Source organism: Chroicocephalus ridibundus, chromosome 2 (genome assembly GCF_963924245.1).
Source record: "Chroicocephalus ridibundus chromosome 2, bChrRid1.1, whole genome shotgun sequence".
Lineage (NCBI taxonomy): Eukaryota > Metazoa > Chordata > Aves > Charadriiformes > Laridae > Chroicocephalus > Chroicocephalus ridibundus.
The window spans coordinates 63351780-63364737 of NC_086285.1; the positions used below are offsets into that span (position 1 = coordinate 63351780).

Here is a 12958-nt window from a genome sequence, read left to right on the forward strand (position 1 = left end):
CATTTTCCCATTGTCTCTCTGCACATGGAGTACCTGTGGACAAGTAGAGAATACCCACCCTTCCATTCTTTCGCTAGACAAGTCCTTTCAACTCCATTGGCTGATGTTGATCACTAAACTTTGTTGATCACTTCTTTATTCCACAGATATGTCTTCATGTCTAAACTAACTGGGATTATTTCAAGAGATTTTGTTGTTTTCCTTTTCCAATCCCTTTGGTAAATTACCAATGTACTTTTTTCATTATCCTATCTATTAGGCAGGTGATCATTATTATCTGTCAAGTTTACGTTCTTATGAGCGTAGTGTGAGGTTTGGGTTGTTTTTCTACTATCTTCAAGTTAGTGTCTTTATTTCTCCCATTATTTTCTACGGCAGAGAGTTAGATTTGGGACATTTACTAATACTATATGTTGGGTGTGTTTTTTTCCATTCCATAGCTTTTTAAATTATTTCTCAAAAAGGAACATTTAAATCTTTGTCCTACTATTGCTTTATTTTTCTTCCCAGTGAGAAATGAATATCAGGAATGCTTTATAGACTGTACAATTGAGCACATTGTGAATTGTGTGAATTATTTTCTGCTGCTCATCTGAAGTATTTGTTACTCTGCATCAGAAGAGGGAAGTCACCAGACATTGCATTTAAAGGGAAAAGTTGTTACTCCTTTCTCAAAGTAGCCAAGACCCAATCTTATTAAGAATTTTAAAACACAAAACCCTGTAGTACATGACTAGCTTAACATTGTAAGTTTACTACGGTTCAGATAAACAGGCTGCATACAAAGGTTTATTGGTCTTTAAGATTGACATATTCCTACACAGAATGTCAAGAACAAGGTATATAGTTGTAAGAGAAATAAGAGAGAGGAAACACGCTTTTGTTTCTTTCTCAAGTGGAGTAAATAGAACTGAAATCAAATGAAACTACCTTTGTCAGATAGAGCGGGATCAGATCTGGCCCGCTGTGGAAAATTTCCTTTCCCCTTTAAATGGAGACCTAAAGCCTATTTTCAATGTATTTCTTAATAACAAGAAGTACATTGAAGCTTTTCCTCAATTATTAGGATACAAAACCAGTGGGATAAAAATCATTCCCGTGATGTTACCTCTCTTCCTTTTGCTGACAACTCAGGTACTATTTCAGCGAGCCCTTTTGTGCCATTTTGCACATCTTAACCTGGTTCAAGACCAGGATGCTTGGCCCATTAAGTCTGCTCCAGGTTACCATGGCAACATAATAGCTTTTAAATTTTATTTAAACTGCAAATGCATGTTTGCATTGGTAATCTCCTTGCTACACTGAGACAGCACTTCTCCAGGTCTCCAATTACAGTAGGGAGTAGGCTCTTTCGATTCCTGCATGCATCTGATACCAGGTTATCGAAATGGCCACCTTTTGCCCACCGACAGCCGGAATGGAGAAGGATGGGTACCAGCCAGCTCTAGGCTTTTAAACTTGCAGTGATAACTTTACAGTCCTTGTGGTTTTCTCCCTCTTTATGGGTTTGTCACGTGTACACCACTTGGTTTGAAGGGATGGAGTTCAAAGGTATTGTGTTAGTTTTTCTCAAGAGCTAGACTAAATTAGTGTGATGTGCTGATAAGCAGAAATTAGATGTGTACTCTAAAGAGGAAAATTAAATAGAAGGCGAAATAAATTAAAAGCTTGTAAACAGAAGAGGATGTATATATTGGCCACAAATAAATGTCAGTTTTTATGACAGCAATGACAGTTAATGTTTCTAAGGGCAGCATGAGAGTAAGGACAGACACTGGCAAGATATTAAGTGGGAAAGATCTGGATTTCTGGTTTGCTTCATAAATGTGATAGTTCTGATCACTGTGCATTGAGAAAGGTAATCTACTGATTCATGCTTTAAAATATGCAATAAGTTTTTTCTCTAAACAGTTCTTTTGGTTTTTATGGGTTTTTTAGCCTGAAGATACCTTGGCTGAGCCAGTGGAAGCCCCCCCAGCTATATTGTCTTATTTGGAAGAAAATGATTTCTCTGGAAATCACAGATCAGAAGAAATCTCTGGAGCAGCTAAACTTAAAGAACAAGGCACTGCCTCTTTTTTTATTTGATTGGGGGGTGGAGGGGTGGTCATTTATGTTCCCTAGGTCTGAGCCCATCATTTCCCTGTGTATGAAAAGCCATTGTCATATTTTGAGCAGTGTCAGGAATAGAAAATCCTATGGTTTTGGACATCCTGTGTGTTAGAAAAGAATTGGTGCATCAAACATTTGGTCACTGAAACTGCAGGTCTCTGAAACTGCAGTTAGCAGTTTGCTAACAGCAGCAAAGGTAAGTGGTAGCAACGACAGCCACTGTCCAACATATCTCTCATTTTTCACTCCATATCATAGAATCAGAATCACAGAATCATCTAGGCTGGAAGGGACCTTTAAGATCATTGAGTCCAACCATTAACTGGACACTGCCAAAACCACCACTAAACCATGTCCCCAAGCACCACGTCATTTAAAAAATACCTCCAGGGATGGTGATTCCACCACTTCCCTGGGCAGCCCATTCCAATGTTTGATAAAATTTTCAGTGAAGAAATTTTTCCTAATATCCAGTCTAAACCTTCCCTGGTGCAACTTGAGGCCATTTCCTCTTGTCCTATCACTTCCTACTTGCAAGAAGAGACTGAGCCCCACCTTGCTATGACTTCTTTTCAGGTAGTTGTAGAGAACGATAAGGTGTCCCCTCAGCCTCCTTTTCCCCAGGCTAAACAATACCAGTTGCCTCAGCTGCTCCTTGTAAGACTTGTTCTCCAGACCCCTCACCAGCTTTGTTGCCCTTCTCTGGACACACTCCAGCACCTCAATGTCACCTCTAATAGGTGCTTATCTCAGTCATTGTTGTTAAACATGCAGAGAATAGATTTACCTTTCTATAGCGAGGAAGTTTCAGTTACAGAACTATGGTTTATATTTTAAAATGAAAAAGAAAAAAAATAAATTGGATAAAATGAATAAGCTGAATAAAATGAATGAGCTGCTGCTGTGGTGCTCCACAACACTGCAGTAAATTGCAAGTGTTAGGCACAGGGAATGAAAGGAGAACAATCCTGTGTCAGGTCAGGGTGAAACATGGCACTTCTTGAGAGATACCTCTACAAATAGTGCTACTGGCTCTAAAGCCATTTGGCTCCTTTAAAAGGAATTTAAGATGAGTATTTAATTTGATGACCTTCCATTATAGTGAAGCACGGCCATTCACGTAAAACTGAATATCACCACTGAACAAACAACTATATCCTACTTGCATTCCCTGCAAAGGATGTGAATCTGCCTAGGGCACCAATGGGGTGTAATGGTTGTAAGTGTAGGCAGCAAAGTGCAGGGCATGATGCACTGAGGAATCTAGTCTTCCACTAGTAAGACAATTTCAGTACAGCCCTAGAAAACAAAAAGTAAAACTAGTTATCTTAATAAGGCCAAAGACAATGTTCCTATTTAAATTTATACATACTTCAGATAGCACCTTTTATACATACCTCTTATTTTTTGTTACATAGATGAAAAACAGGCAACCACTAGACTAGAGCTTGAGGCAAAAGATCATGCAATACAGTCTTTTTCCTTAAAATAAACATTTGTTTTATAATTTTAGTCTCACTTTTTTCTTTTTTTTCCTTTCCTTTTAAAATTTTCAGAGTTATGAAAAGACTAATATTAATCTTTGGAATGTATTTTGGTCATAAGCTAAATAACTTATTTTTTCATACAACTTGCAGCATTTGCGTTCTGATAAATACCTCTGGGCAGGTTTCGTTTTGCTCGTCTCTCGTTAACAAGTGATTATTTTATTTCAGATTCAGCTGTCACGGAAAGTGGACAAGACAACAGTGAGTCTACCACTGCCACGCAGGAAATCTTAAGAGAAGAAAATGGCTCTGGTGCTAGTGTTTTGCCAGGAGTAAGCAGAGAGGAGGTCTGTACAATGGGTTTATCATATGCCTAATCTTTTTCTCCCAAGAGCAGGAAAACATATGAATTTTAGACGCTTTTCTGAATTGGTATCTTTATCTATTCCATCTTAGCAGCATGCCGAAACAGAAACGCCTACTTTTTAAATTCTTAAACGTCCTCTCATAACATCAGACTGAAAAGCACTGACACCATGCAGAAGTTTGGATCCATAACCATTTAAATGGGCTTGAGATTTTTGACTAACAAAATGAATTTATTCTTTCAGTTTTGCCTGTTTCTGTTTTGCACTTAAGAAAGTGAGAAACAAAGAAGATAACTTAAATCCTCACTATAAAAGCCCACATTTTTTATTCCCTAAAAGCAGGCATCTTGGTCTTACGGTAACTGCCTTGCAGGTGAAATTCCTGCTTCCTCCTCAGAAGTATGGTATGTAAACGGATTTAAAATTACACCCTCTGGGTGCTCACCAAATGCTTCTGTGTGAAGTACCAAGTGCAAAGAAGTACCTCATTATCACAGTGATTCATTATCAGGCGATCCAAACAGAAGACTAACACTAAATGCACTAGAGTCTGCAGGAATCCATGCCTAAAATGTGTATCGCTGGCTTTCCTTGGTTGCCCACAGACTACTCTGAAAAATTGTAGTTTCTGCAAATTATTCCTTTATAAACCAAATCTTGAATTACCACCCAAGAGGTTGATAATTCCGTTTCTTGACAAGGGAATGACTGCATGGATTGCACTGGAAAAGTGTCTGCAACTCCTACTTATTTCTTTAAGTAAGCAGTATACGCTGCCTCCGGACAGCTGCGTACGTTAACACCCAGAGATGAAAAATCCATTTAAAAAGTAGCCAGCAGGTTTCCTGGCTCTCACAATAAAGAGATGCTTTGACTAATAAAATATTAAGGCTGAACAACCTTTTGGGGTCCTTGTATTACTCATATCTGTGTCAGAGCAGTTACATGGCTGTTGACAGACATGCCTAGCTTTTCTCTAGGCTGCCAGCACATTTTTTAGAAATATTCTAGAAGAGGCAATAACTGGACATATTTCACCCGTCAGAGATGCCTTCCAAAAGTCCTGGTCAGGCTGTCTTGTTGTAGGCGTACAAGCAGGAATTCCTTTCAGGATCCTTCCTAATGGAAAAGGAGATTTTAGAAAGCGTGCGTGCTACCACCAAGTAAGTTGTCCGCTACGGAACAGAGGAAACTCTGACAAAGATGGGCCGTAATTTAATTGGCAATTCCATTCTGCCATGACCAGGAATAACTGTAAATTACATGCATATAATTGAGACTAGTCACATCTTCAATATCACTTTTTGTCAAATCACTTATAAAATCAGAAATCCCTTTTGGGTAGACTCCTGTGGGCCTGGCTCCTAGACAAGGAAATGAAGGGAAAATGCAAGGTAGCCTGTTGCTACTTCGAGGTTCACACAGTGCTAAGAAAAACGGCAGCCCTTTTAACTCCTAAATAGAGAGTACTCCAGCCTACGTGACTGCAGGCACCAGAAACCCCAAAGAGAGTGGCTATGCCATATGTAGCAAGTCACTCTCTCTGGCGCGATACTGGGCTGTGCGCGATACTGGGCGCGAAAGGTGCTGTGCCTATTGCGTTTGTAAGGTAACACATAACCTGTGTGATTCTGCAAATTGAAATGATGTACACCCCTCCTTTGGAATCTGGTGAGTGGGAGGGCTCCAGCTGCTCAAATACTTGCCCTACTTGTCGCCATATTTCAAAATAATCAGCTAGCAGTACCTTTTTCGTTAATTAACATTCCTGATCCAACAGACAACACAGATTTTTCTAAGCAGAAATTAAATAACCACCTTTCCTTCCTCTTGCTTTCGTGACTTCTGTGCCAAAAGTCCATTCTTTGTATTGCTTGAAACTCCAGTGGGTTATGACCGCTTCTGTTTGCCAGAAAACAGCCAGCGTCAAGAAACACAGAACTGAAGTTCTACCTTGTGTGTTTTGTTCAAGTGTTCAAGCTGCTCCTTACAGGATCTTCTGCTGTTTCTGTGTTTATTGTGGTAAATTATAAAAAATGGTGAACCGTTAGGTTAAGGACCATCCATTTGAGCTGACATAGAAATGGCTTTAATATTTGTTGGAGGACTTCCAAATATGATTCCTCTGCCATTTTCATGTCTGTATTCACATTTTTTAAAAGCAGCAATTTTAATGTCAGGATGAACTATTCTTCTTACAATCTCTTTTTTTTTTTTTCCAGTTTTGAGCTATTTTTCTTAAATAAAAATCCAGTCTTCGTTTAAGTAGTGTGACACAAAAAGCTTAAATCTATTGTGACAAGCAGTTTTGCTACTTAGTTATCTTTACAATTTTTTTCTTGAGTTTATTCATATTTCCTCGTCCTTTTCACCACAGAGATACCCAAGATGGCTACACATTATGCTAACGAACAACCTTTTAGAAAATAATAATAAAAAAATTGTTACTGCATTGAAAACTAGTCTTTGTGAGTACATAGTAGAGGTGGGCCTATCTTCTGTAATTTTATCATTGTACAAGTTACGCAATTTGTAATCCAATTAATATGTATTATACTGATTGGGCACGGCATTATTTTTTCAATGTTGTATAGCACTCAGACAAATGCCCCTCAGGAAAATTTGCTAAAGTCAGATAAACAGTGTTACTGTCATCAAGCACATATAACAAAGAAAATTGCGACCTGTGTGTCAGACAAAACCATGCTGATTTAGCATTCGTTACATTCACACTTTGATTTTAGAACAGAATAGAATAGAATAGAATAGAATAGAATAGAATAGAATAGAATAGAACTGAACTATTTCAGTTCGAAGGGACCTACAAGCATCATCGAATCCAACTGCCCGACCAATTCAAGGCTGACCAAGTTAAAGCATGTTGTTAAGAGCATTGTCCAAATGCCTCTCAAACACTGACAGGCTTGGGGCATCAGTCACCTCTCTAGGAAACCTGTTCTAGGGTTTGACCAGCGTCTCAGAAAAGAAATGCTTCCTCATGTCCAGCCTAAACCTTCCCGGGTGCAGCTTTGGTCTTTAAAAAATCAGCTAGCAGCTCCTTTGCTGAAAGCTGTCATCCTGCTAACTTTAAAATGCTTGAGTAGTTACTGTATTACATCCCTCCTAGTTTCATTAGCTACTAGTGGAACACAAAATATTTCATTGCTGCTATAAAATGTGAATAAGTCCTAGTGCTTTTTTCAAAATATAACACAAAATTGACTTAAATGTTCTGTCCTGTATAGTGGATTTTAATTTAAATATGCATTAGTGTCAAAGCTTCACCACTGAAAGGGCTTGTTCCTGGTGTATTTAAATTATTCTTTTTATTATTCTTACTCTCTCTTGACTAAATACTGACGCTTAGCAATTTTTTGCTCATGCTTGTTGTCTATTTTTACTCTTTGCTATCAGGTTCCTCATTTCATCTTCTGTCACTTTCCTTTTTAAATGAGCTGAATATGTAATCCTCGTGTGTTAGAGTTGTAGATCTCAGGGGATTTGGCTAAGGCATTCCTAAACATCTCTTTTTAACTTGGCAATTTTGTCCCAGACAGACTGAGTTTCTGAAACCGGTCTTTTTCAAAACTACATTATTGATTTAGACTGTGCAGATTTGTGCAGATATGAAATAAGACCGCGGCCACTGGCATCCAGGTAACCAGGTCTCATTTTTTCCAGCTCAGTAAGCAATTTATTTGTGCTTGCGTGAATGATCTCTAATATGAAGTGCCTTTGCTGAATGGAGTATATTGTCTGTATGGTGCCTAACAGGTTTCTGACTGCATTGAACAGAGCAGGGGTTCTAGGAGAGAGGGAAGAGAGCGGGGGGAAAGAGAGAGAAAAATGGGAAAAGTAATGCAACGCATTTTTCATATTTTGCATTATAATTACCCAGGGCCAGAATGGTCAGGAAGAAGAGGATGGGTCCACAGGATCTCCGGGAAGGTCAGGGCTAGAAGATGTGCAGAAAAAAGGTCATGGACCTCCTGGATCTCCAGGGAAACTTGGACAACATGGTCAGCCTGTGAGTATTTTCTGTCTGTTGAAAGAATGCATGTATTTCAGAAAGGGTAATTGTCATTCATCGCATGTGCATAAAGGGTGAAACTCCACAGCCTCACACACTGTTGTCAGTTATACTTCCACAAGACGAGTTTTAGCGCCACCAAATCAACTCAGGAGCGTCATATCTGCTTTGCGCATGTGTTAATGGCTATACAGGGGCCTGATGACAGACAATCATCCCCAAAGCACAGGGCACACAACTGCTGTGCCAACACGCTCATGTTCTTAGAGCAGTAATTCTACGAGCTCTTCAAGCAGCCTCTGCAGTGCTGCACCACCTTCCCAGCTGTTATGTTTGAACACGGTCAAAGCTGCCGGACTTCAGAACTCACATGCCTTCTTTCAGTGGCTTCTGCGTACCCTGGATGTTTCACATTTAACATCATTCTGAACCATCAGTACAAGACGTGTCCCATTAAACAGAGGTGCAAAACAGATCACACTGTGAGGCAGTGTTTGTCACAGTTCTGGTTTGTTATTTTGTCACTGCATGGCACATCAAGCGATAGTTAATCGCTTTTCTCTTTTGTTGCTTCTTGGCTACAATGTTTTATTTGCCTTTCTAACAAAGATGTTTTATTTTAGGGCATTCCTGGTAAAAACGGCTTACCCGTAAGTACTCTTTTATATGTATTTTCGTTAACTGAAGAAAAAAAACCCCAACAACATTTTTTTTATCAGAGACTCAGCTATGTTGAAGCTTAAGCAGCAAAGTTCTTTCTCCGTGTGCTCTCTTTAGAAGGCAGCTCTGGTGCTGTAGTTGACTTCCTCATGTTGCCAAGAGAGGAGGACCCTGGTTTCTATGAGAAATTTATCATTTCCCAGTTGCAAAGAAAATAAGAGGCATGGCATACCATAATCAGATGTACAAGTGTCCAGCTCTGGTGAGGCTGGCTTTTTTGCAGAGAAGAACTTCAAAGCCAGGACATACTCAGATCCAGACCTCTTTCAGAGCAAAACAAAGTGCTTCATTGACCCTCCACAGACACATGCTGCCATGTCGTCTGCTCCCAAGCTCAGCTGTTACTAACTTTCCAGATGTACCCCTCAACTCTTGTGCAGTAATTCAACTGCACCTTCTGCTTCATCGTTCCTGCTTTCCTTTCTCTGCATTCTTCTACTTTACCCTCTCCTCTGTCGCATTTGACGTATTGTTCCTTCCTCCCTTCTCCGGATCACTCTCATCCATAGGTCAGTTCACCACGAGCCACGGATAGATTGCATATGCGTCCTCCGGGGGTGAAGTATTGCACAGCAACGCATACAATAACAAATCCCTTGCTGTCATATTCCGTGAGCGTCTCAGCTGCTGTTGCGTATCTGTGCTCTTGACGCTTTACTGCCTGGCCTCTTTGTTTCCTTACTCGTTATCTGTTGCTGCCACTTTGGGCGTCTTTCCCCTCTTGAAGACCTTCCCACCCAGAGGCTGTCACCATTACCATGCCTGCTCCTCCTTTTGTATACTGCCGTGCACCGCTGCCGTGAACTTACTGTCTGTTCCTGCCCCTGCAAGTGAACCTCAAGTGAAACTGGTGTGTTTTAAGATACAAAAAAAAATAAGTCAGTGATCATCATGGGATGCATTATTCAGCTTCCGCATGAATGCTGCCTGGATACATTGCTATAGTCAGAGAAACGTTACTGATTTTGAAATTTTTAGCCTAAGCTCAGGTTAATGCGTCACTAGGGTGTGTATGGACAAGAGGTTTACATTTTCTGTATCAAGAGAAGTCTGACTACTTTCAAGCAGAACATTTTCAAAGAAAATTCTATTCAGCCAAAATATAGAAAATTCTCCAAATTTAATTCAAGTGCTTCAAAAGCATTTTTTTTTTTGTCCCTATAAACAAATCCTTGGAAAACAATCCTATTTCCAATCATAGACATTTTGTTTTATCTTGTGAAATGAACTAATGTCCTGTATTTTTGATAGATATTCTTTTGTCCATGTGTAGCTACGTTCCAGTCTTGCACATACCTATGCAACTTCACTATTGGATTTATATGGCTTCACTCAGCAATAAAATTAGTATGCACTAGATTTATATCGGCCATGTGTTTGCCACTTTTCTATGAACTTGATACCGGTTACTCTATAGGAAAAATAATAATAGGAGAAAAAAAAACTTTTAGTCTTACAGATACATTTTTTTCTCTGTAATGAGTTTATATAGCCCGTCTATACAGCCCTAAAACTTGAGCAGTAGAGTCCATATTCACAGTTGTCCGGATTCCTAAAATGCCATTAGGGAAAATAGAATTTATTTGCCTTCTGAATTTTTTCCAGCGTCATAACTGAATTTATAAATAGCACCACTTTATAACAGCACTGGCTTTAAAGCTGGTGGGAGTTATTTCTAGCCAACGATCAAGCCTCCTTAGAAAGAGCATATACGTGTTACATGTAGATGAACATATATAGAAATGTCATTTGGGATTAATTTGACTGGTGAAGTTTAGGGTGAAAAATGGGGCGAAATGCTATATGGTACCACATATTCCCTGTCAGATGCATGTTCTCAGGAAGCATCCTACTTGGTAGGAACTGAGTATATTCAGGTGGGTCAAGGCAAAAAGGATTTCAGTGGAAGGTGGGAATAGGTTAATGCCAATGGTATGATTTGGTGCACTCAGGGCAGCAGTTTGCAGTAGTGAGTTGCAAATATATCTCACTGTTCTCTGTTGACTATTACTTCTGTATGAAACTAAAAAAAGATTTCTTCCAAGTGTCCTTTTTCTGAGTTTGAAAGTTGTTAGGGAAGAGGCAGAATTCTAGCCTGGAATTTACCTGCTGTAACCATATTCAGTAACTTTGGAATAAATGAAGACTTTCTTACCTCTTAGATAAGTAAATGGCTGAGATAGATACAGAAAATTTGAAGAGGACTTTTCAGACAGCTGTCTCTGTTCTAGTGGAACATTAGAGTTTTCAAAATGTTTTTCACCAGTGCTGTGCAGTCCAGTTGGCATCCTGTCAGATCCAAACGCAGCCTGCCAAGCGTTACCATCTCTGGGTCCCAAACAGGCTTTGCTGCCACTTTGTTGTGGGCAAAGTAGATGTGGTGAGAGACACGTTTTGTGCGCTGCCAGCTGCATCGAGGTTTAAGCCCCATATTTCCTCCCACTGCACAAATTAAGGGTTAGAATCTAGCACGCTTATGTCCAGCCTCTGCTGCTAAGTGTACAGGCTGTAGCCTGCATAAGGTAATGTCTAATCAAAAAAATTATTTCCTTTTAGAGTAAAAATGGACTTCAGGAGTTGCCAGAACTGAAAGGAAAAGTAGGCCTAAAAGGTGAAAAGGTATGTGTCCTCTCAATAACCAACCAACAGATACCATTTATGCTTGAACATGTGTTAATTTAGTACAGCCTGAGAGAAAATAATAAGAGCAATAGGGAATCACAGGAAGAATTTAAACATCCTGATGTTCACCTATGAATCTGCATGAAGGGCAGCCATAACAGAATCACAAGGATTTTTCAAGAATATGAATAAATTTCAGCAGTAGAAAAAATTGGACTTTCACAGGAGAACTAAGGAAGTTATATTTAACATTTAATAAAGAAAAATTGTTATATATAACTGCTCTGTGCAACTTACTCCACTGGCTACGTGATTTAACAGAGACAGTTACCCTTATGAACTGAACGTAATTGTCCTTTCCCTGGATACCACTGGCTCAGTCTTCTTCATTCCCACCCATCACATATATATATGCACACTGACAAAATCCCCCCCCCAAGTCATCTTTTTCCCAGGCTAAATAGTTTAATCTCTCTCAGCCTCCCCTCATAAGTCAGAAGCTCCTGTATCTCCAGTCGTCTTTGTGGCCTTTAACTGGGCTCACTCCAGTATGTCCCTGTATTGTACTGGGGAGCCCAAACCTGGACCCAGTACTTCAGATGAGTGGAGCAGAAGGATAACCTCCCTCAACCTGTTGGCAATGCAGCAATTGGTGCATGGTATCATCTAAGTGTTCTGTGGTTCAGACACCGAAAGAAGTGATGGTGATGCCACCAAGAACTGCAGTGCCATTAATCTCACTTGAAGAATATTACAGCAGTTCTGGAGACATTTTAACAGTAGCATATTTGGAGCAATGTAGCATAACTTCATTGTGCTACTAGAGAACAAGATAGAGCAGGCTAAGGATTCGCTAGAAAGAGTGGCATGTACTGATTTATAGCAGTCACTTCATGAAAACTGCACAAAACCCCCATACTCAAAATATTAGCTTTGAACATATAGGGCTAAAAGAAGGCCCAGAGCTAAGTACCTAAGTACTGTGAACACAGCCAGTCTGTTCTATCTGGACTCAGGGCCAAAGAATGGTCCCCAGCCTTATTTTATTGATGAGCATAGGCAGCAGAAAGAAAACATTCTGGCAGCAGGAGAAGCAGCTTAACCATAGCGAGCTAAGGCTACATCTAGAAGTAAAAGACTCCTGTAGTCTATTCCTGATTACTTATATGGCTATCTTAGTAAAGACATTTTAAGCTTTGTTTTCCATTTTTAAAATTGGGCTAATATTTTCAAGGGATACTTCAAAGAGGCATTGTGAAGATAAGTTAGCAGAGGTGCTGAAAATCCTAGCAATAGGTTCAAAAGCACTAAGGGACACTGACAGCTTCATATGCAGAGCATTTATTTGGCAGTACTTTAACCAGGCCCTTTCCTGCAGCGGAAAGCAGAACAAACAAGAGAACACTGCTCTGATCCTCTTTTACACATGTGAATAATTTTTGAATTATTAGTCATCCAGCAAATTACTTCATTATCCCAATCAGTGTGATTTCCTCTTATGCTGGTAGGGTGAGCAAAGCTTAAAGAACTGATACGTACACACACACAAAAAAATCAAACCAATTATGCTCTCTAAAGGCAGTCAGCACTTTTTTCAGCGCAATAATGTTCAAATTTGA

General features: G+C 39.6%; 1 protein-coding gene across 3 annotated transcripts in view; it reads left to right on the plus strand.

The window, feature by feature from the left end:
* Positions 1-12958, plus strand: part of COL15A1 (collagen type XV alpha 1 chain) — a 152621-nt gene that overhangs the window by 58995 nt on the left and 80668 nt on the right. For all 3 annotated transcript variants that reach the window (XM_063325715.1, XM_063325716.1, XM_063325714.1), the window contains exons 6-10: positions 1939-2065; positions 3828-3946; positions 7866-7994; positions 8621-8647; positions 11274-11336. In XM_063325715.1, the coding sequence (XP_063181785.1) occupies positions 1939-2065; positions 3828-3946; positions 7866-7994; positions 8621-8647; positions 11274-11336 (465 nt within the window). The remainder of the gene's footprint in view (positions 1-1938; positions 2066-3827; positions 3947-7865; positions 7995-8620; positions 8648-11273; positions 11337-12958) is intronic.